At 33.5% G+C, this 25148-nt stretch overlaps 1 protein-coding gene across 3 annotated transcripts in view; it reads right to left on the bottom strand.

The window, feature by feature from the left end:
* Positions 1–6652: 6652 nt before the first annotated feature.
* The window catches only part of LOC133191221 (protein RFT1 homolog), a 30475-nt gene continuing 11979 nt past the window's right edge, over positions 6653–25148 (bottom strand). Inside the window, exons 6-14 of one of the 3 annotated variants that reach the window (XM_061326977.1) lie at positions 21236–21367; positions 20850–20928; positions 20637–20687; positions 19269–19384; positions 13028–13172; positions 10712–10817; positions 9772–9900; positions 7865–7985; positions 6653–7001 (exon numbers count right to left, since the gene is read on the bottom strand). In XM_061326977.1, the coding sequence (XP_061182961.1) occupies positions 6834–7001; positions 7865–7985; positions 9772–9900; positions 10712–10817; positions 13028–13172; positions 19269–19384; positions 20637–20687; positions 20850–20928; positions 21236–21367 (1047 nt within the window). In that variant the 3' untranslated portion in view covers positions 6653–6833. Of the gene's footprint in view, positions 7002–7864; positions 7986–9771; positions 9901–10711; positions 10818–13027; positions 13173–14951; positions 15083–19268; positions 19385–20636; positions 20688–20849; positions 20929–21235; positions 21368–25148 lie in introns of all 3 variants that reach the window. The other 2 variants (XM_061326985.1, XM_061326968.1) reach the window with 2 other exon arrangements.

Raw genomic sequence — 25148 nt, forward strand, 5'->3', positions numbered from 1 at the left:
TTTATTCATAGAGAGTTTGGAGAAATTCTGAGACTATGCGTGCCACAGCTCCTATATAAAAGTTCCAATCATTACAGAGAATGGCTCTTAAATATCAACCGATTGATACAATTTGAAACCAAGAGTGTACAGATTATTTATTTTATAGAACTTGTGAAAAATCCTACAAGTGTGAGGCAAATTTCTACTTTTTCACAAGTTTTTACCTTTATTTTCAGCTTTAGAATTTTCATCTGAAAAAGTATCTAAACATGTACAATGCACATGTATGTATATTCATTATTTTATAAACTTGTGATAAAAAAGGCAGGTTGGAGGGGCACTGTCAGAAATCCAAGAAAATTGAGTGCTTCTTTTGAAATAGTGAGAGGATTAATATACATACACATGTACATGTATGTACATTTATTCAATAGTATTCACAACTTGTTACCTGTCTGCAGTCATTGATGCATTTGTCAGCTTAATGCCAGCACACTATATATATATAGAAAGGAGAGATATACATTATTTTATGAACACCTTTTGTGATTATTAATGACTACACCAAGTACAGAATTGTATTCTGCAATTGCATGAAAAATCCGAATAAGGCAAAATGTGTAAAGTACAGGTTTGGTACTCACATTTAGACAGGTGTTTGGTAAAGGATTTGTTTTGTATATTACATGTACCAAAGGGCTTTCAGCACTGGGTGTTTTCTGTCTATTGTATGATAGCTATGTGTACATTATATGGGTAAAAAACATTTATTTTACTGTATAATTTTTAGCTCACCTCAACGAAGTAGGGGGAGCTTATGTAATACCCTCGGCGTCAGCATCCCAGGTTAAAGTTTTTGGAGCAGATTTCTTTTCAAGTACTTCTATGCCCTATGTCAATCAGATGCTTCTAGTATGTTTCATTGTACTAGTCAAGGTTTCAGATACTGCAATTTCAGTTAAAAATGACCAGGTTAACATTTTTGGAGCAGGTTAAAGTTTTTGGAGCAGATCTCATTTCCAAGTAACTATAAGACTCATATTGACCAAACTTGCATGAATGATACATCTAAGGATGCACACTACTGGACTTGCTTCAGATGCTGGATCTGACTATATTTTCCAGTTGAGTGACAGGTTAAAGTTTTTGAAGCAGGTCCATTGCCAAGAAACTATAAGGCCTATCTGAACCAAACATGCATGGATGATGCATCAAGGGATGATCACTTTCAAACTTGCTTCGGATGCTGGATTTGACACATTTTCTGGATGAGTGAGTAGTTTAAAGTGTTTAGATAAGTCCATTCCCAAGTAATTGCAAGCCCTATCAGATCAAAATTGCATAAATGTTACATCTAGGGATGCACACTAGTAGATAATTAGTTTATTATGGGACTTTGCCTTACTTAACATTCATTGAGGTGAGCTCTGTAATCTCAGATTACCTATGTTTTAAGGGTATGGTAGCAACTTGTTTTTTGTTGTTTTTTTTTTTTTTTTTTAATAAAAACTCTAAACTTTAAGTTGTTACAGATCTTCAGAAGGTAGTGGCATGCTTCTCTCTTAATCTTTGTACATACAGATGAAATCTATGTTTCCAATGCTTTTTACTGTGGGGTCCATGAACTATATTTTAAAATGTGTACAACTTACTTTAATGCATGTAGGATCGCATTGTTATGTATGCCATTGTGGTGTAGACAATAAGAAGAAGAAGTTGCATGTATTTGACAACATGTACATTTATTTATGTTGTAAAATAAACTTATGCAATAAACTGATAATGTTAAACTCAGTGCAGTGCACAATTTATGTTATTTTAAAAAGGATCAATTGAATGGCAATGGATGCAGATATGTTTCTCAGAAAAAGAGAAATAGGATGATCATTAAAATAATTAATCTGGTAATAAGCAACAACTCAGAATGTAGATCTACATGTATTTACTTGCCTGTGTGTGCCAGTGCTAACCACACACTATCATTATCACCAAACTTAACAATATTATAGTGTAACTTAAAGTGCTGTATTCACATAACATAGAGTAGCATAGTCCCCATACCAGCAGCATCTCGTGGTCTGTTACATTAATTTACAAATTTAACTCTACCCACAATTTATATGTATTTAAAAGTTGTAAACCAAACAGCAATTTCTTTTATTTGAGAAGTGGTGTAAAACAGATGTGGACACTCAAAAATTCCACTTTTAGAAAAGGAGATGGATGAACAAGGCATAGCTTCAGATATGTAAAAATAATATTCAATTTGTGAATTAAGTGTTTAGGGTAAAGTTCTTCTTATTGAAATTTATGAAAGTATGAAAACCAACACTTTTCTGAGAAAAAGAATTCTGTTATTAAAAAATGATGTGATACTTGCAGAGTTTGAACCCTAGCAATAAAAATCCTGAGTATTATTTTCCTTTGAGACCAACACGCTAAACACTACGCTACAGAACTCTTGATGGATAGTGGCATTTAAGGTCAGACAACACGTTCCTCAAAAATAGATAATTTTTCCCAAGAATTTGATATTGAAGTTCTCTTTCCTTAAGAAACTTCCTCACAAAAAATTAGGGTACATAACCAGGCATTTGTGCAAGATTGAAGAGGATGGTATTTCCTATATAATTTTACATAAAATTAATTGAACTGCTTGTATCACCATTTTTGGTTCCTATATTTTTCCAAATATTTTAAAAACGGTTTAGAAATCAGAAGATAATAATAAACAAAAAGGTTTTTGTATATTTGAGAGATACAAAATCAGATATTTGAGGAATGTGTTGTTAGATCTTAAATCATGTTTGTGATATGACCCTTGACCAAATGGACTTCAAGTATTTCTCAGAAATATGCAAATGTTGTGTCAAAAAGTGTATTTTTAAGGTATAGTTGGTCTTTGCTCCATGTTTTGTTAACCAAAATATGTACATTTTTACAAAAACTCTCAGGACAACTTTCAAAAAAATGGAGCAAAGACCCACTCATATCGAAAAATTGTGTTAAAGTACGAGAAAATGATCTTTTTTGCCCTCTTTAGTGTATGTATGCCATTTCATAGGGAAATAATTTCAATCTTTGTGAGGTTTTTGCAAATTGTGCATATTTTTCATAAAGTTTACTTTAATGTTAGATGAAATGTCAAAGAAAATTTTGTCATAATTGAGATTTAATTTTTCACCTTTATGTTTGTCATGCTATAGGCATTTCACTCACCTTGTTGTTCGCCCATCTTCTTTGAAATCACAAAATTTTACCAAAATTATTATCACCAAAAAAAAAGACTTTTCAACAATTTATACAACCATTCCCCACAATAAATTAAAGTCCAGGCTTTTTGCCATCATTGACAGCTGCTTTTTCAATAACAAGAGGCCCAAGGACTTTGAATCGCTCTTCTGATGAACTGTACAACCTATCACTTCTATTTGAAGCCTCTAAGTATCCTGTATATTTAGATAAACCCTTGAAATTCCAAAGGTAGATCATCATGACCTACATTTTAGATGAAACACTCTGAGAATCCAAGATGATTCTAAGCCAATTAGTACCTGAGAGTTGGTCATGGTGACCTACTAATCACTTGTCATTCTCTGAGGACCCAAGATGCATCAACTAAGTTTGATGATTCTAAGCCAATTAATACCTAAAATATTTTTAAAATTATAACCGAAAAATTTCAAAAGTAGGTCACAGTGACTTACTTTTCAGATGACATACTTTGAGGACCAAAGATGCATCAACTGACAAAATAAGATGTTTCTAAGCCAAGAGGTACCTGATATATTTAAATAAAGCCATAAAATTTCAAAAATAGGTCACAGTGACCTCCTTTTCAGTCGACTAACTTTGCGGACCCAAGATGCATATACTGACAAAGTTTGAAGATTCTAAGCCAATTAGTACCTGAAATATTTAATTAAAGCCATAAATTTTCAAAAGTAGGTCATGGTGACCTACTTTTCAGTTGACCTACTGGGAGGACCCAAGATAGATCAACTGAAAAATTTTGATGATTCTAAGCCAAATAGTACCCGAAAAATATTAAATACAGCCTTAAAATTTCAAAAGGAGTTCAGTGTGACCTACTCCAAGGACCCAAGATGCATCAACTGACAAATTTTAATGATTCTAAGCCAAATAGTACCTGAAAAATATTAAATACAGCCATAAAATTTCAAAAATAGGTCACAGTGACCTCCTTTTCAGTCGACTAACTTTGCGGACCCAAGATGCATATACTGACAAAGTTTGAAGATTCTAAGCCAATTAGTACCTGAAATATTTAATTAAAGCCATAAATTTTCAAAAGTAGGTCATGGTGACCTACTTTTCAGTTGACCTACTGGGAGGACCCAAGATAGATCAACTGAAAAATTTTGATGATTCTAAGCCAAATAGTACCCGAAAAATATTAAATACAGCCTTAAAATTTCAAAAGGAGTTCAGGGTGACCAACTCCAAGGACCCAAGATGCATCAACTGACAAATTTTAATGATTCTAAGCCAAATAGTACCTGAAAAATATTAAATACAGCCATAAAATTTCAAAAGTAGGTCAGGGTGACCTACTTTTCAGTTGTCATACTCCAAGGACCCAAGATGCATCAACTGACAAAGTTTGATGATTCTAAGCCAATTAGTACCTGAAATATTTATTTATAGTCATATAAATAGAAAAGTAGGTCACGGTTGACCTTTTTTGAGGACCCAAGATGCATCAACTTACAAAGTTTTATGATCATAGGCCTTAAAATGTCCAAATTATGCCTCTAAAATGCTTTGAAATCGAATGCCTGCAGAGTTCATAAAGTAGGTCACTGTGACCTATGTTTTATGGCCCCAAGATGCATCATCTTACAAGATTTAATGATTCTAAACCTCCCAGTATTTGAATTAATGACCTTAATTGTTTTGAAAAAGATTAACCATAAATTCAAAAAGTAGGTCAAGTTGACCTACTTTTTAGTCAACATAGTCCGAGGACCCAAGATACATCAACTGACAAAGTTTGATGATCATAGGCCTAAAATTGTTCAAAATATGCCTCTAAATCATTTTGAAAAAGAATGGCTGCAAAATTTAAAAAGTAGGTCACCATTACCTACTTTTGAGTCAACATGATATGAGGTCCTTAGATGTATCAATTGACAAGATTTGATGATCCTAGTCCGTAAAGTAAGCAAAATATTAACATTTTAATAAAATGTAATTTTTGGTCAACTTTGGAGTGACCTTGAGACCACGCCCTTTGCCCCAGGGTAAATCCCCGTGCAAATTTTAATCTACAACATATCCTCATCCTTTTGTGTAAGTTTGGTGATAATCTGCACAGTGGTTCTTGAGAAGATTTTTTAGCAACCAGTACTTTTGTTTCTTTTTTCCTAATTATCTCCCCTTGTTTAAGGGTCACAACCCTAGTTTTACATGTAGTATAAACAGGAGCCCTTGAGCCAAGGATACCCCGTGACAAATTTGACAATAATTGGCCAAGGGGTTCTCCAGTTATGGCCCATATTCTAAAAAGTTTATGCACACGGCACAAACGGCCATAGCATTAGCTCTTTGAGCCTTTGGCTCAGAAGAGCTAAAAATGGAACTCGTAAATTTACTTACCCTGTGATTGGTCATTTGCAGAATTTAATATTTTGTTAAAAACACTATGATTGTACAAACAAGTACTCTGAAGTTGATATTAAAAAGATGCTTGAGTTTCTGATTGAAAATATCTATGTAGTTTTTGGAGATCAGGTTTTCAAACAATCTATCGGAATTCCCATAGGTACCAATTGCGCCCCATTATTTGCAGACCTATTTTTGTATTCATATGAAGCAGATTTTATTCAAAATCTGATACATGAGAAGAACAAAACACTTGCTGTAGCTTTCAACTCGACATTTAGATATATTCACAACTTATTATCAATTAATAATAATTACTTCCATTCACATGTTGACTGATATATCCCAGTGAGCTTGAAATAAAAGATACCACAGAGTCTGACACATCTGTGTCATATTTGGATATTTTACTAGAAAAAGACATTAATGGTAACCTAACAATAATTGAAGCTTTATGATAAACGTGATGACTTCAACCTCCCTTACTTATGTAGCAATGTACCCTTATCACCTGCATATGGGGTTTATGTCTTTCAGTTGATCATGCTCTGTGTACGATCAATTTCTAAAACAAGGAAAGCTATTGACAAACAAGTTGATGAAACAAAAATATCAACAGTCTTCTTTAAAGTCGTCATTTTGCAAGTTTTATGGTCGATACAATGACCTTGTAAGCAAATATAATTTATCATTAAGTCAAATGCTGACTGATGTTTTTCATACTAATTGTTAGGCCATTATTTACAAACTGAATTGTCTACAGATTTTTCCATTTTCTTCCCCCGATCATGACACGGAGTACACGGCAGGTGTGAACGGTCAGCAGAGATGCCCACTCCTCCATGGCACCTGATCCACCTCTGATGTTTAAGAGGTCCGTGTTTGCTCTGCTTCTGATTTGTATTGTTTGAATGGACTTATGAGCTTGAATACTGTTCATTATCTCCATATTTCAGTCTGTGGAAAGGAAATCAAAATTACATAAATGATTTTAATGTGCATTGTATGATTTTCATCAATGATCCCAAAAAATGTCATTTCTACCTATTCTTTGACATTTTCTTTATTATAATATACATGTATTATGTTTTCATACATAAGACACATATCTTTGTTGATTGTTGATTGACAATCCCCATTCATATAAAATAAATAAAAAGAAATATCCTGGGGAAGTCGATATATTTGTCTGTATTTTCCAAGAATGTAGCAGGCTGTACAGTACATTAGAAGTTAGTCTTTCCAATTTTGCGTCCCCAGAGTTGAGTTGTCACAAATTGCACTAGTTCTCTCTCCCTGATAGCTATAGTAATCATTACACCCAATAAACAGAGTCCTCCAATGACAATATGAAGGAGTCGGTACAGGTTGCCGTAGCCACAACAAAAGTAGCTCTGAAAGAAAGAAAAGTAATGTCTTACAGAACATTCACGGACAAAATTATAGAACTAGCAAAAATGTTATTATGATTGTTGCTAACAAAATTTCTGCATCAGCATCAATCCATAATAAATAACATCAAGAGTCACTAAATATTCTGAAAATATACTTTTTTAACCAAAGTGGTTTATTTTTTAACGTTGATTTGAAGTTGGATCGATAGTAACTGGTTCGATTTTGCAACACTATCTAGCAATAACAATATGTCCCTGACTTTGGGTTGACAAATTATGATATACTTTATCAATGTTGAATAAAGAAATTTCTGATATACAGTTAAACTTTGGTATCTCCAACATGGATATCTTGAATACCAAGGACATGGCAAAGTGAGTTGGATGTCCAAACCACTTTTCCTATACATACATGTAAGTATTGAATCCTTGGATATCTCTAAGTTTTTTCTTGGCCCCGCTGAGTGAGACAACAAGGTTTGACTGTATTACTTACCTCTGCCCCACTGAGTGAGATAACCAGGTTTGACTATATTACTTACCTCTGCCCTGCTGAGTGAGATAACAAGGTTTGACTGTATTACTTACCTCTGCCCCACTGAGTGAGATAACCAGGTTTGACTCTATTACTTACCTCTGCCCCACTGAGTGAGATAATGAGGTTTGACTGTATTACTTACCTCTGCCCCACTGAGTGAGATAATGAGGTTTGACTGTATTACTTACCTCTGCCCCACTGAGTGAGATAACCAGGTTTGACTGTATTACTTACCTCGGCCCACTGACCGAGATAACGAGGTTTGACTGAATTACTTACCTCTGCCCACCTGAGAGAGATAATGAGGTTTAACAGTATTACTTACCTCTGACAATGCTGTTATACAATATGCCGCAGCCAGTGATCCTATGACTGGACATGAGGGGATAAAACCCTTCAGAGGTTTATAGCCACTGTCCTTGTAGTAGTTATGAATGAAATAAATGCTGGAAAAGAAATGTTAACTTTACTCAATATCATATTTTGAAATGTGAAAGGAGTTACATGTGATAAAGATCTGAAGTGATCTGGTGATCGGATAATTCTAGCTGGTAAATTAATCACATTAGTAGTGTGGATTATAATTAATAAATAAATGTTTTAAATTAAATGTAAATAAATTAAACAACCTTAATAGTTAAACTTATGAAAAGTTGGATCCACCCCTTTATATCCATAGCCCTACCTGTAAACTTGTACATGTATATAGATAATTAGTTACCCTATGGCAGGTCAAAGGTTTTGGTGTTTTATTGGTTTTCATTGGTAGTTTGTTTATGAAGTTGGATCTCATTGGTTTTATTCTTATGGTCATTGGTTTTACCGCCAAAATGTTCATTCTTTGTCTTGTTGAGTTTTGGCAAAGACAGTATTTTATGGACTCTCTCATGACCTTGACATGGAGACTTATTTTTTCCATTTCCTGAGTCCATATACATATATTTATGATCAGATATAAGCATCACACATTCATGTGGTATAGCCTTTTCCCACAGAATGGTGAGGAACTATTTGTTTTAATTTGTAATATTTTTTATGCCTTTATAAAGGAGAAAATATGTAATGTCTATATATTAGGGATGTCAAAATATTTATTTTCTTTAGTCGAATATTCGATTGCATTACTTGAATGATAGTCGAATATATTCGAAACTTTTTTGGAAAATAAAATTTTATTTCAAACTTCATTGGTACATGACATATTTAACCCAAAAAGCCCTTTTCTCAAATTTATTAAAATGTAACAACAAATGTTACACAAAGATGTTCACATGCACCTAAAATGTAGATAGTGTGTTTAAATTAACTAAATATAGATTGCTAATTTCTCCATAATGTATGGTTTCCCCGTCAATCATGTCCAGCATAAAAAATGACAGCACTATATATTTTTTAAAGCTTATTAAAATAATGAAGGGGGGGGGGGGGAGGTAAAACACACAATATCCACACGCCAGGTGTCTGTGATAATGTTAAACAGTTGAATATACTTTTTGTCCCGGCTATCAAAATGTCTTAAAATTTGTAAAAGAATATTAATTTTATAAATAATTATCATAGTGTCCAAACATGTCGGGCTATAATGGGTACATGGTATGAGATCAAGTCCAATTAATAATTTAACAAACAAAGCCCAGTATAGAGAAATAATTTTATTACAAAAACAACACTTTAATTGACAAATAATTCTCGCGGAAGTGAAGCATTTCTAATTACTGTACTTTCTACATGTAAAGTCAACAGTTTTTAATGAGGAAAATTATCTTATCGACTGTGTCTGAGAAAGACGGTTTTCAATTTTAAGATGAGAATTCCATCTCTTCATCATTTTTTTATTGAATTTATTTATTCGAATGTCGTTTCATTATTCGATCGTCGGTCCATTCGACTGATAGTCGAATAGTTGACTATTCGTTGACATCCCTACTATATATAAGTTGTAAGAGTTATCTCCCTTAATTGAGAGTAAATGTACATATATGCATCTTATTTATAATATATCATTATCGATATGTTACCTATGAAAGCAATATGTATAAATGATGCATTAATAGGATTGATTTGATGTGATATAATATTGTTGTTTTATTATATTTTAGGGCTATGTTAATATCTTTACATACTGCTCACTGTGTCAATAAAATTAGACCTGAACCCTGACAGAGGCGTGGTTACTTATTTATACACAACCCCCTGTTACACTTTATATCCTTTTCAAGTCTTTATTTATACCTTTGCATTATCCGACATGCCATGTTGATGCAGTTTGCCAGAACAAATCCCACACTTCCTACCAGGCGTGTCAGGAACAGAGAGGACACCAGCAGAATAACCGAGAACAGTAACATCTTGTGATTATAACTGTAAAATACCATCACCATGTATTACACAAAAGACAGAGTCATGAACTATTAAAAAGTGCATTTATATTACCTGTATCATATAAATAACCAACAATTTTGTAAGTATTAAAATTATTAACTACAAAATACCAGGCACACCAAAAAAGCAAAATTAGAGTGACATCGGTCTCACTGTCAAATTGTAAAAGGTAAAAACAATAAACAGGGATTAATCTCATAAATCCAGTGAACAAAATGAATGTTGAACAGATCAAAAACATAGACACCTGGAAACACCAAAAGTGGGTTCAGGTGCCTAAGAGGAGTAAGCATCCCCTGTTGACAAGTCACACCAGCGAGGAGCCCTATGTAAGGATCAGGTTGACAAGGTACTCCATAATCAAATTTTGTATAAAAGCAATGACCTAACAAATTTTATGAAACATGTCAGACAAAATACAACCCAATGAAAGGTTGTATTTAATAACAAGGTCAATTCAACAACAGTAGGAATTTGCAAAAAGAAGACTTTAAATGAGGTTGTTGAAATCCTTGAAACAACTTATTTGTCAGTAGCTTGCGTTAGTTTCAAAATTGTACTCAGAGCATGCACTTGCATACCAAATCAGCTGGAAAACATAAAAACTGTATGTAGGTGAAGCTGGAATATTACTATATAAATAAGGAAAGTTGATGATGGAAGAGCTGAAGTAATTTTTCAATGTTTGATTAAAAATAGCATAAATGATGATATTACAAAACTTTAACGTTACAAGATTTTTTATAAAGAAATCTTATCCACTGAAACATATTAAAAGAATTAACTAAACCTGTCAATCTCCTTCTTACTCATAACTGCAAAATAGAAGCATTCTGTTATACCATTTACTGCTAGCACCAAAACATAGAGGCAGTACCATCTTAATAACAGGGGACCTGCAAAATAAAACCACTAGTTGTTAAAAACTGCTAGCATCAAAACATAAAAATACATGTAGTATCACCTCTGACAATATCAGGTGACTAGAAAAATTATATAGTATTCTATTTTACCATTTACAGCTAGCACAAAGACATAGAGAGAGTGTCAACTCATTATTAGGGAACCCATCGTCCGATACCCATGGGTGATATCGTCTTTTACTTATCACTAATAAGTAAAAGACAAGATCACCAGTGGCTATCCGACAATGATAAGTAAAAGATGAGATCACCCGTGGGTATCCGACGATGCAGGGAACCTGGAAAATTTTTAATTCTGAAAACTTAATACTTGGGAAACAAACATCTGGATTAAAAAAGCTCAACTGTACATACAATAAATTGTGTATTTTATAAAATTTGACTTCCAGTTTCCATCGTACTCCAGGGTTCATCATTTTGAAATAAACAAGATATGTTTGTGAAACACTGATGCCCCCGTATGGCAGCTTATGGTGAAGGTTAAAATTTCTCAAATGCAAGTCAAAATCCAGGCCAAAAATAAAAAATGTTTAATTTGAAAGCCCTAGCTGCAACTGTTCAAAAGTTATGGCGAAGGTTAAAGTTTTTTAAAAGTAAGTAAAACATCAAGGTCAAGGTCAAAGTTGTTGGTATCCAAAGGAAGGTCGTGTCACAAGGATTACATATGTAAAGTATGAAAGCCCTAGCACCAACCATTCAAAAGTTATGGCCACGGTTAAAGTCTTTCCAAAGTAGGTCAAACTCCTATGTCATGGTCAAAGGGTCAAAGTGGTTGGTATCCAAAGGATGGCCTTGTCACAAGAATTACATATGTAAAGTATGAAAGCCCTAGCACCAACCATTCAAAAGTTATGGCCACGGTTAAAGTCTTTCCAAAGTAGGTCAAACTCCTATGTCATGGTCAAAGGGTCAAAGTGGTTGGTATCCAAAGGATGGCCTTGTCACAAGAATTACATATGTGAAGTATGAAAGCCCTAGCACCAACCATTCAAAAATTATGGCCAAGGTTAAAGTTTTTCAAAAGTAGGTCAAACTCCTATGTCAAGGTCAAAAGGGTCAAAATGGTTGGTATCCAAAGAAAGGTCTTGTCACAAGGATTACATATGTGAAGTATGAAAGCATTAGCATCAACCATTCAAAAGTTATGGCCAAGGTTAAAGTTTTTCAAATGTAGGTCAAACTCCTAGGTCAAGGTCAAAGGGTCAAAGTGGTTGGTATCCAAACGAAGGTCTTGTCACAAGGATTACATATGTGAAGTATGAAAGCCCTGACTCTAACTGTTCAAAAGTTATGGCCAAGGTTAAAGTTTTTCAAAAGTAGGTCAAACTTTTAGGTCAAGGTCAAAGGGTCAAAGAAGTTGATATACAAAGGAAGGTCTTGTCACTAGGAATACACATGTGAAGTTTGAAACCCCAAGCACCAACTGTTCAGAAGTTATGGTGAAGGTTAAAGTCTCATAAAATTTTGCAAAAGTGGGTCAAACTCCAAGGTCAAGGTTGATCCAGAGGAAGGTCTTGTCACAAGGAATACACATGTGAAGTTTGAAACCCCAAGCACTAACTGTTCAAAAGTTATGGCCAAGGTTAAAGTTTTTCAAAAGTAGGCCAAACTCCAAGGTCAAGGTCAAAGGGTCAAAGAAGTTGATATACAGAGGAAGGTCTTGTCACTAGGAATACACATGTGAAGTTTGAAACCCCAAGCACCAACTGTTCAGAAGTTATGGTGAAGGTTAAAGTCTCATAAAATTTTGCAAAAGTGGGTCAAACTCCAAGGTCAAGGTTAAAAGGTCAAATATGATGGTACCCAAAGAAAGGTCTTGTCACAAAGAATACACATGTGAAATATGAAAGTCATAGCTCCAACCAATCAAAAGTTATGGGCAAGGTTAAAGTTGACAACAGACAGACAGACAAACAGACAAACAGATAAACAGACAAACAGATAAACAGACAAACAGACAAACAGACAGACAGGACAAAAACAATATACCCCCGGAATCTTTCGATCCGGGGGCATAAAAAAAATTGAACCAGCATGACTTTGGAATATGATTTAATGAAGCCCTGCTATAGACAGACCCTTTCTAGACAGGTGCTCTACTAAATAAGCCTTCTAGTCAAGAATATATATAAATGATAGCCCCACATTTCTTTAACCATGTTTTGTGTCTACAGAAAACTTACCAGACCCTGCAGAGAGCAATGAGCCTCCATACAGATCTAAGGCCAAGAAAGCATAAGACTGGCCAAACACTAGGATGATGGAGCCAATGAGAGTCACTGTCTTCAGCAGGTGCTCTAGGACACTGGTCACTAAATCAACGGAGTCCTGAAACAGGAATTTACATGTATTTTACTTTGCTGTTGTTGAATTCTTCAGTATTTATAAAACAAGCATATTAAAAAATATATCTGAATATGCATGTATTTCAATGATGAAAAACCATAGCAGGTTTTTTTTTAGCATTGCATGTGTAAAATTTGGCATTTTTTTTTGCTTTGAGTTCCATGAAATATTGCAAACCAGTAGCTTAATTCTGTACCAATTAACAGAGTATTGATTCAGGTACCATAGATATGAAAAGAAAAACAAGAAACAATTTAATTTAGTATCAAAATAGGTCACATCACGAATTACCATGGTTATTGGTAATGAGAATCAAAAACCAGAGTAAGTAATTCTCAGATGAGTTTTCATGTTTAACAACAGATTGATGAAAGTTTTATAGTTCTTGTTTTCAGTACTTATATAGACAAGAGCAAATTTAGCAATTAAAATTTTAGTGGACTACTACATACCAAACCACTTAATTAAGCCAAACTTATCACCCCACTAAAAAATCCCACTATACGGTGTCTACATGTAAAACAAATTGTGTAAAATTAAGTAAATTTTATTAAAATATTAGATTCAATTGCATTTGATTGATTTTTATGTTAATATTCCTTTTTAGTCAAAGGTTATACTTAGTCTAGAATATTAAAGCAATATGAGCTGCAACTTTGATGTCAGAAATTTTTGTTGCAATATTGAAATTAAAGTTACATAATGAGTCAAAATCATGTGTTTCTTTTAAGAAAATTGAATCATAAAACAAAAGATTTATGTGAAATATGAACAAACAGGAGTTTTGACTACTCAATTGCACTGTAAAGCAAGAAAAGAACTGCAAAATGTAATGCCAGAAAAGCAAAGGTTGTATCTATCGCTTAGTTGTCATCGTCAATGTCAACAATGTCGAGGTCACACGACTTTTATGCTTAGCATGAATCTTGTAAACAAAATTGAATTGGGGCAAGCAAAAGTGAGAAATAAGTTCTGATCATCTTTATTGAAGATTGTATCAAAGTCCTCGGTCATCCGACATTTATATCTATGGAATTGACATCATGGTAAATTCTTCAACTTTTCTGCGCATGCGTACAATAAAGAGGAAGAAGTGAAGCAATATTTTTGTGCTGGGGCAAACAAAAATTATTTTTACTTTATTTTTCTCCATAAAAGTAGATTTTTTAGGTTCAGAAACTTGTAATTTTCTGAGAGCAAATAACTTAAAGAATTGAACAAAATTTGCCTGTGTCATGCAAAAATTCTACTATTGTCAATTTTCCCCTTTTTGTCTCTTTAACTATTTCAATGACAGAAAAAAGAACGTTTATAAACTTCTATTGTTAATATTTTCGATGGAAAATTACTACAATGTATAATGTTAAGCTTTGATTGAAGCAAAAAAATACATTATTGTTGTCCTGTACAATATTGATTTCTTATATAATACTTATATACATTCCCTTGTACAGAAATTATTCTTTTGAATCAAACTGATAGTTTAGTTTAGTCTAATTGATCATAAAGGTTTAATTTACTGACAGATTTATCATAACAGCATATTTTTACAGCAAAATAAAATTTTCAAAAATGCAGCTCATATTGCTTTAACTATAGTATGTATATCTGCATGCTTCTACACTAAGAGTAAGGCTAATACACTGTATATAGGTATTCTTACATACATGTACTTTAATAAAATCTTGCACAATACATGTATTACATACAAAGACATGAGATATGAACTTTGACCTAATGTTGTACAATGTCAGAACCTACTTTGCTTTGTTGTCGAAGGCTTTGGCCGCGGGAAAATGAACAGGAAAAAAAGAGACGACTGCTCTCTTCTATTGGAAGAAAAATAAACCGTGGAGCCATGGAACCCAAATTGTTAATGATGTCATACACTCCTACAAGCAAAGGTATGAGTGGTCAACATGCAATCTCTACATTTAACTATAGTAATTAGTAGGAGCAACTGCTGAGAGTCAATGATGCCTTCTTTTGCTTAGTTGAAAAGGTTCTGTTTATAAATAGAATATTCTTTGACACCAGCAATTATTTGCTGGAATGCACGCAAGGATATTTTCACCGCTCTCAAGGTAACTATATATTTATGGTCACTAAGACCAGTTCTACATGTTTGTAATTGACTAAATATGATTTTGAAAATGCCAATTTTCCTGCAGTTTAATGTGTGGTTATGTACTTATAAAAGAGGATTATTACATACAGGGTAATCTCATATTCTAGACATTTTACACAGCATTTCACAATAAATACAGAACTAAGATATAACTGAGATGCTTATATCCATCTCTGACAGGGTCCCACTTTTAGTAAAGGAAAGCAAATTGGGACAAAAGGGGCTTTTAAAGAACTGCATTTGGAGATTGAAGGCCATTCAGAACTCAGTTTTTATCTCAATTGGTGTCAAGGAGAAAAAATTGCTACTTGAATTTTTTTTTTTTGGTCTTTCCTTTTATTTTTATTTATTTATTTATCTATTAATTTATTTATTTATTGTAAAAAAAAAAAAAAAAAAAAAAAAAAAAAAACTGGGGTAAAAGGGAAAAAGTTTTTGAAAAATGAATTTTAAACATCATTTTATTGAGTTAATGACCATTAAGATTATGTAAGTGGAAAAATTATCATAAATCTAAATAAACTTTAGAAAAGAAATGGTAGGATCTACCTAATATATAATAAACAAGAGGCCCAAGGGCCTTAACAGTCACCTGAGTATAATACAACAATTTAGAGGATCAATAGAGTATAAAATGAACTGAAAGGTGAAGCTTTGTTGCCCAAAAGCAAGAAAAATAGGGTGATCAGGATCAACAAAATAATTAGTCTAGTATTCATTAACAGTTCATAAATTAGATTCTAATCTGTTCCCCATTTATCACTATCATCATACAGTATATTAGCAAACTATCAGTGCTTCTGTACTATTTTAATTCCTTGCTGAAATCTCTTACATTGGCTTCTCTTGGTCTTTGATGAACATTTAAAAAGACAAGTTATTTTTGTCTCGTTTTTATTTATCTATTACTTACAAGTACACCTGATCATTAAAACTACGAAAGTACTTTTTGTATTACACAATAAAAATTCTTGCATAATTCTCTTATTCTATTAACCTTTCAAGTACATTATTTACAGTGATTAATTATCAAAAGTAAATGGCAAAGGGGAATAACTCCTCTCAGTAGAATACAAATTAATAGAGCCCTGGCCAGGATCAGAACACTTGACCAAATGGTCCAGATGTTCAAAAATCTGGTAAAAATACTCTTCCTTATTAAAACTTTTACTCTTTTTGCCTCTGATATGCCCAGGTGCAGAGAAGATTTTTAAAGAAATGATGCATTTTTATTACAGATTCACTATATTATCAATAGAGCCCCCCCCCCCTCCCCAGTGAGAAACACCAGATCCTCTCACCCTGGGACCAGAAGTTTGCTCATCATAAGTAATCACTTTGTTTATCTGCTTAACACTAAGAGTAGACAGGATTATTTAATAGAATTAATGCATTTTCACTATATTATCAAGAGCCCCACCCTTACACCAGCACATCTGACCCAGGGGTCATGCAATTCACTACTCTGGAAGAAGCACTCTTGCTCATCATAACTATACACTTAGCTTCTTTGCTTTTTAACCAGGAGCAGAAAAGAATATTTTCAGAGAAATTTTGCTTTTTCACTATATAATCAATAGAGCCCCCCCCCCCCCCCCCCCCTCTTTTCACCAGAACCCTTGACCCTGGGGCCATGAAATTCACAATTTTGGAAGAAGCATCCTTGTATCATAACAATGTACTTAATTTGTTTAAATAATACCCAGGGGCAGAGAAGAAGATTTTCAAAGAAATAATTCACCTTCACTATAAGATCTATATAGCCCCACCCTAACACCAGAACCCCTGATCCTTGGGCCATGAATTTCACAATTTTGGAAGAGCCATCCTTGCTTACCATAACTATGTATTTAATTTGTTTAAATAATACCCAGGAGTAGAGAAGAAGATTTTCAAAGAAATAATGCACTTTCACTATATGATCTATATAGCCCCACCCTAGCACCAGAACCCTTGACCCTGGGGCTATGAATTTCACAATTTTGGTAGAGTCACCCTTGCTTATCATAACTATGTATTTAATTTATTTAAATAATACCCAGGAGTAGAGAAGAAGATTTTCAAAGAAATAATGCACTTTCACTTTATGATCTATATAGCCCCACCCTAGCACCAGAACCCCTGACCCTGGGGCTATGAATTTCACAATTTTGGTAGAGGGCTCAATGCTTATTACAATCATGCCAACAGTTTGACTGCTTGATGTCCAGGAGTAAAGAAGAAGATTTTTAAAGATAGCACTAATTTTGATGGTTTTAGCCCCACCCCTCAGGCCCCAGGGGGGCAGGGACCATGAAATTCACAATTTTTGTACCCCTTCACCCATTGATGTTATATGCCAAAATTGGTTGAAATTGGTTCAGTGGTTCAAGAGAAGATGCTGTAAATGTTCAAAAGTTTATGACTGACGGACGACGACGGACGAAAACAGATAGCAATAGGTCACCTGAGTGACTCAGGTGACCTAATAAAATGAAATCAATTAATGTTTTATCAAATATACATTTACATTACCTATGATTTTTTTTCGAAGACACAATATGGGTGAATTGTGGGGGCTAAATTTGACAAAGGAGAGAGAATTTAAAATATACCCCCTACAAGGATTGTTTATACAAAAATATTGACCTCTCATATGGTTCAAATAATGCATACCCTTTACCAAAGGGCACTCTTTGGGTGAAGTACAATGTACATGTAGGAGCCACACTGGTCCAAGATCAGGAAATGTATACACTCAACAAGAATTTTATATGAAGGTCTACGTTGATCCTGAATTCTGACCTTTTTACATAGAGGTCTGCTTTAACCTTAACCTTGACTTAGAAATTTGGTTCAAAGTCACAGCACACATTTTACCCACACACACACTTTGGTTGAAGTATGATCCAGATTTGACACATAGGAAAGAAAATGTGCTAACAGCAAAGTTTATTACACAGAAGTCTGCTTGACCTTAACTTTTGACTGAGAAACTTATTTGAAGGTCATTGCAGAATTGAGCATTCTATGTTTGAAGCACGATGCATATAGAAGAAAGAACTTTTAACCCTGGCATGGGTACTCTTTGAGAGAAGTATGAGCCAGATCATGCCTAAGGGAAAAAATTAAAAAATAATATTAAGTTATCATAGAACAAATAGTTTATGGAAGATAAAAATGTTAGAAAAATTTGTCCACAGGCACCTACATCCCCATTTTTTTTTCAGAATGTCCCCTTCTCTTCAAACCACTGTCGTAAATTGAATGTCAAGTTTTAGAAAAGTAATAATGGTGCTCATGGTTCTAAAAAATAACAAAAGAATCTCGTGCAATATAACAATATATTTGCTAAAACAACACAACAAAATTTGGGACATACAGTGGCACATATATATTATAAATATTATATCAATATATGGATATCTATAGTACTTCATTTATACATGTAAGCAATGTTTCTCAAATCTCCACATATACTTTATGAATTGGAGTAAATTAAGTCATCAGCAACAACTTTAACCTCAACATTTTATACAGAATCTTAAGAAAAGATCCAATTGTTTGCCATAGGCAGCAAAATTATTAAAGTTTGAATAAACTCTAAGCAATGGTTCAAGAGTTAAGGCCTGGACATAATTTTGTTACAGATGAGCAGCTAGACAGAAGGATGGCTTAGACAGACAGACAAACAAACATACCAATATGTCATTTCCTCTTGGGGGGGGGGGGCATAAATATATCAGTTATTTGTATATTTTCAGATCTTTCATTAATTGCACTTTATTGCTCTAGACAGACAGACAGTCTCAACTTGGTCCAATTCTTACTCCAATTATCCCATGCTCTGCCCTTTAAAATAACTGTCATATTTTAAAATATCTGATTTTATGCACAATCCTTATGCACAATCATTCTTCAAGATTTCCAAACACAACATACAACAAAGCATAGCAGGCTGATGAACCTACAGGTGGTTGTAAGTGTAGGGGGAAGCCTCGCAGGAGGGCTGGGTAGAAGAAATACTGGAGGGAATCGTCAAGTTCCCTAAACACCACACCAGTGTTATCTATGATATCATAATAACCTGCAAGGTTACACAACAATACAGGTATAAACATACAGGTATCAACACTTTATATACTGGTAAATGTGCGCATTGTGTAATAATTTATTTAATATACAATCTACTACATATTATGATGAATATGTACTTAATATATAATTTTGTTTATTCTATCCACTTACCTAAATAACTTTAAAGTACAATTTGAAGTTCATAAAAAAAAAGCCCCCAAGAAATGGAACATTATAAGTGTTGTAGTTTGGGCTATATAGACCTTTAAGATATTGTCCTGGGTAGCTCAGTAGTTAGCACACCTGCAATGTGATACAGGGGTCCCAGGTTATATTCCTTTTCAGCTAGTCCTTTCCTATTACACATACTACTACATAAGCATTATTTATAAATTTACTACAAGACTTTGACCTTGACATCCTCTTTCGTCCTTTTTGTCTGCATATGTAGAAGGATTTAAAGTATGCATGGTCATATGCATTTCCAACCCTAATCTTGAAAATTGATCTTCCTGCCTCTGTAGGACTTTTGGGAAAAATAGATTCATCATTTGACCTTTGATCTCTGACCCTGATATTATTAAGTAAAACATCACTGACATCTTTGTATAAAGTAGCTAGTGTCTGGGAGGTCATGAAATTTCTGGGCATCATTAAATATGCAATAATAATGTGTGATTTTTTATTTGCTTTATCCAGGATTCCCAAACCAACTTACCAGTATATACCATTTCAACCAAGAAGGTGAAAAAAGAAAATAAAAATCATACATAGAGAGAAGTTCTATTTCCTAGTATCTCAGACGATTTCAAATAATGAATACAACAAATTAAAGTGCAGAAACTGAAAAGTTTAATGCATTGCCAAGTTATCTGGGCAAAGTAGATCCTTAAGCAGTAATGGGAGAATTAACATTTTAAAAAAATCAGAAATCTTGAAAACTAGCTACAGGTCATTGACAGTGTCAGAAGTAGTTCCAACTGGAAAAATTGAATAAAGCCTAACATATTGAAATTCAACAACTCATATCCAACACAAGTGACATACGAGATAAACACACACACACGCTAACACACAATGAACATATTGGTTACTTTAACTTGCAACTTTGCTACATGGAGATGGTAACATTTTGAAATGTATTACTTCACATTTTAATTTCTAGGAAATCACCTTTTTTAATGAACAGAGCCTATAAGACAGACACAGATAAGTCTAAATTCATGGCTTAGATATCTGAAATCTTATGAACACTCCATTACCTTGGTCTCCAAAGCTTAGGACCCCAAACACAGTCATAATGTACTTTTCACCTACAATACATCCAAAAAAAAAATTAATTAATATCGTACAAATGAAGACACTTAAACTTAGTGATGTCGTCAAATTAATTTTATGTATCAGTGGTTGGTATGGTTTCCTTTGATTTGTTATGTTTATTTTCATATGACCTTTCACCACAATGATTTAGATACCTTCCGTCAGTAGCTGTTTGAAGATGGACTGCTTAAAGAAACTTCTTGTTAATGAAACTAACCGCCAATCAACAAAAGACTGAAACAGGAGAAAGCTCTGTAAAATTATGCAGTTCTTGAAAAATTCAACTTTAAAATTATAATTTAAAAACTTTTTTCCCCCAAAATGTGATATAGTTTGTAATTTTGCATATTTGACTACAGACTGCTCAACTGTATTTGATTTAAGGTCAAAGGACACTTTTCTCATCAATATATAATTTTTCCCAAGAATCTGTGATTGAAGTATTGCTACTTTAATCTATATTCCTAATTGAAATTGCTTATATTGCTGCTATAATAATTTTTTTTTCTGAATATATTGTTTACCTGTGGTCATTACTCACTTTATTGGGCAAAATTTTAGGGAAAAAGTCCCTAACGGACTGGAACACAAAGGATTCTCCAGTGTCCTCAGTCTTAATCATCAGGTAAAATATAACGTAATATATGGCTGAATAGGTAATGGCACACACCACCTAAAATGGACATTTAGTATCAAAAAATTTCAATAAAATATACTTATTAATCCTATATTATTACACTAAAACTCGGTTATTGCGAAGTCCTTGGGATGTGTGAATTTAGTTTGCTATATCCGTAATTTGTTGTATTCCTATAATGAATTCGTTAAAAGTATATATATTGCAAATTTGTAATACTGTATACAGGGAAATATTCGCCCCTGTTTTATTTTCGACTCTTTTGCTCTCGTTACAATTGGGTGAATTTAAAACGGGACAAATTCAAAGAAAGCAGCATGAACTCTTAAACATAGCTGTGTCCAGGGGAAATTCAAAATGGGGCAAAATGGTTTGCAAGTGTAAAAGGGCGAAAATAACCCTGTAACAGTATACTTGTTTTCCTTCAAGTCTGACTAATGAGTATATTCTCCAAAGTATTGAATATAAAAATTAACTACTTTTACTAAAGTTTTTTGATGAATTGAATTTCAAATTTAAATACTTAAATGAAAAATAATGTCTGTTCAATATTTTAGATTACTAGACATTTTGAAAATTCCTTATAAAAGATTAAATACATGTATGGTTATTTTTAACCTCTATGGAACACAAAATCAGTTTGCTATATCTGTAATCAGAGTTTTGTCATAACCGTAAAATTTTACACGGAATTGTTAAACATTTTGCTGGGGATTCCAAAAACTTCGCTATATCCGTAAATTCGCTATGTCTGTGTTTTCACTAAACAAGGTTTACTGTATATGCATTAGAGTTCAATCTTCAATAATTTTAAACATACATAAGGTAATCAGGTTTTGTGTGGAAAATTAAGGAAAACATTTATGATCTAACTTTGACACTTAGTTTGCCTGGTTAATTCTTTCAAGGTCATAGGGGCTTTGCAGCCTCTATATATAACTATCTTGAATAATACACTTAAGCCTACCCTTATATACAGACAACTATAACTAGCATAAAGATTATCTCCTCAATGAATGTATAAATTAAGGCAATGTCTCTTGTCAAATGAATGTTCTGCTAGTTTGCATATCTAGATGCAATAACAAAGTAAGTTTGGCCTTGGTAGGATTTACAGTTTCTTGAGAATGTTCCAAAAACTGTTTTAGTCATCTTGAAAATATTGGTCAGATCATCCAGATAAGCCAGTACTTTTTATGGAATGGACATGCTTCAAAAAGCAGTCAGATCCAGCATCTGAAGAAATTCTGGTGGTATGTATCCATGCAACTTTGGTCCAGGTAGGGCTTATAATAGTTACTTGGGAATGGACCTGCTACAAAATGTAAGTCAGATCCAGCATCTAAAGCAACCCTGGTAATGCAACCATGCAATCCATGCAACTTTGGTCACCATAGGGCTAATAGTTACTCGGGAAGGGACGTACTACAAAAACTTGAACTCGGTCATTCAACTAGAAAATATGCGTCATATCCAGCATCTAAAGCTTGTGGTAATGTTCATACCTCTTTGCATCATCTATGCAAATTTGTTCCAGTTAAGGCTTATTAAGTTACTTGGAAATGGACATACCTCAAAAACTTTAACCTGGTCACTCATCTGAAAAATGTAGGTCAGATCCAGCTACTGAAGCATGTCTAGTATTATGCATCCCGAGATGCATCATCATACAAGATCGGTCACTAAAGGACTTATTAGTTATTTGGGAATGGACCTGCTCTTAAAACCTTAATTTTGTCACTCATCCAGAAAACGTAGGTCAGATCCAACATCCAAAGCAAGCCTTGTAATGTGTATCCTAGATGCATTACAATGCAAGTTTGGTCCAGATAGAGCTTATAATTACTTGGGGAATGTACTTGCCTTAAAACTTTCATCTAGTCACTCATTTGCAAAATGTATTTCAAATCCAGCATCCAAAGCATGTCTAGTACTATGCATCCCTGGATTCATCATCCATACAGGTTTGGTCACAAAAGGACTTATACATGTAGTTACTTGGGAATGGGCCTGCTCCTAAAATATTAATTCTGGTTACTTATCCAGAGTGTAGGTCAGATCCAGCATCCAAAGAAAGTCTGGTAATGTGTATCCTAGATGCTCATCTGGAGGTCTAGGTGTGCTAAAAATTTTGGTAATGGTACCAAATCCAAGTTGGCAACCTTAGTTATCACATCTTATTCTGTACATTAACTACCTTTTTTGCAATTTGTCATTCAAACTAGGGATGTCAACGAATATTCGAGTACTCGACTATCATTCGATCATACCGATTATCGACTAAAATTTCTTTAGTCGGTTATTCGTAAAAAATGTGTTACCTAAAAGTAATTTTAAAGTCAAGGTAATAAACTTGGATTCGCCCATTTCATTTATATACATATCAATATTCTCGTAAGTAAAACTCCGGGTATGGTTTAACTGTTCAAATGAAATTATCTGTATGTCGGTTTATGTTCGGCAAATATGCCTCCAAAATCTACGGTTTTGTCATACTTTAAAAGATGTCAGGATGGAAAAACAGTTAAAAGTACGTTATCAAGTTTATATGAAACTGAACTTGTATTCTGCAGTGGAAAATCAAATATGATGTATCATATGCCGAATCCGTCAAACATACATTAAGTAAACACATTCTTCAAGTGAAACTTTTCTTAAGTAAGTTCTCTGAAAAAATGCCAAAAAAAAAAAAAGCAGAGTCAGAAAGAAAAATATTGTTATCACAAACATGATTATCAAGGATTGTCTACCTCTTGTTGTTGTAAATGGAGAGGACGTTCAAGAATTATTTGATCTGACGTAATGCAACAATTCATAAAGAGTAATTAAAAAGTTGTTACAGAATTGTAAATGCATGTAAATTGGGGGATAGTTATGAGCGTAATTAAATGGTGTTTCTTTCTGATATTAATATTATGCAGTCATTTTAATATTGTATTGATTATTTGCACAAAATCTCATAATTAAAATTTATCGCAACTCTCTCTCTGTTTTTATAAGAGGTATGCTTTAATTGTTTACTTGTCAAAGGTCACTGACACGACAGGTAGAAATGGCTTCAATTAACGGGTACATGTACTATCATTATGAAAAGAAAGGACAAATGCGAGCGTTTGATATCCTGCATTTAGATAAAATGTACAGTAAATATTACATTAATTTTGAATCAAATGCATTGGATAAATGTAGATGTACAGTATTTATTGTACTACATAAATGTTTATGATTCAGAAATTCGCTGTAAAATGGTGATAGCGTATGTTAAATATTGTACAACTAGTCTATAAAAGACAAATAGTGAAAATGACATGAAAAATTAAATTAATTTAATTAATTAAATTTCAACGAATATTTGACTATCGTTCGACTAAAGCCCCCGAATATTCGACTAAGCTGTCCGAATAAAATTGACATCCCTAATTCAAACATATACCAATGATTTTCTTTGACATCAAAGTTGGCTTGTCTTTCAAGACACCTACAAAACTTCCATGATTTCTCTGTCATCATGGAATTGTGCATGATGGTTATTCATACACAAAGAAAAGTTAATTAAATTAATATACAAGTGTGAAAAAATGAATGCTTGCAGCTGCTGGTGCACTTGAGGAACTCAATATTTTTAGAATCTGATGATTGATTTGTGTTACATAATATTACACTCATTTAATTGTAAGGGAGGAATGCCTGGCTTCTGAGAACTGATAACAACCTGATAGAGTGAGACTTATTTTTTTTGTATCCTCTAGAACATGTTTTACAAAGTGTAACTTAATCACTTAGAGCTGAAAACATGTTTAGATTTCTGTATTTCACC

Source organism: Saccostrea echinata, unplaced genomic scaffold (assembly GCF_033153115.1).
Source record: "Saccostrea echinata isolate AGI-Se365-2 ecotype Australia unplaced genomic scaffold, CSIRO_AGI_Sech_v1 ptg000001l, whole genome shotgun sequence".
Classification (NCBI taxonomy): Eukaryota; Metazoa; Mollusca; class Bivalvia; order Ostreida; family Ostreidae; genus Saccostrea; species Saccostrea echinata.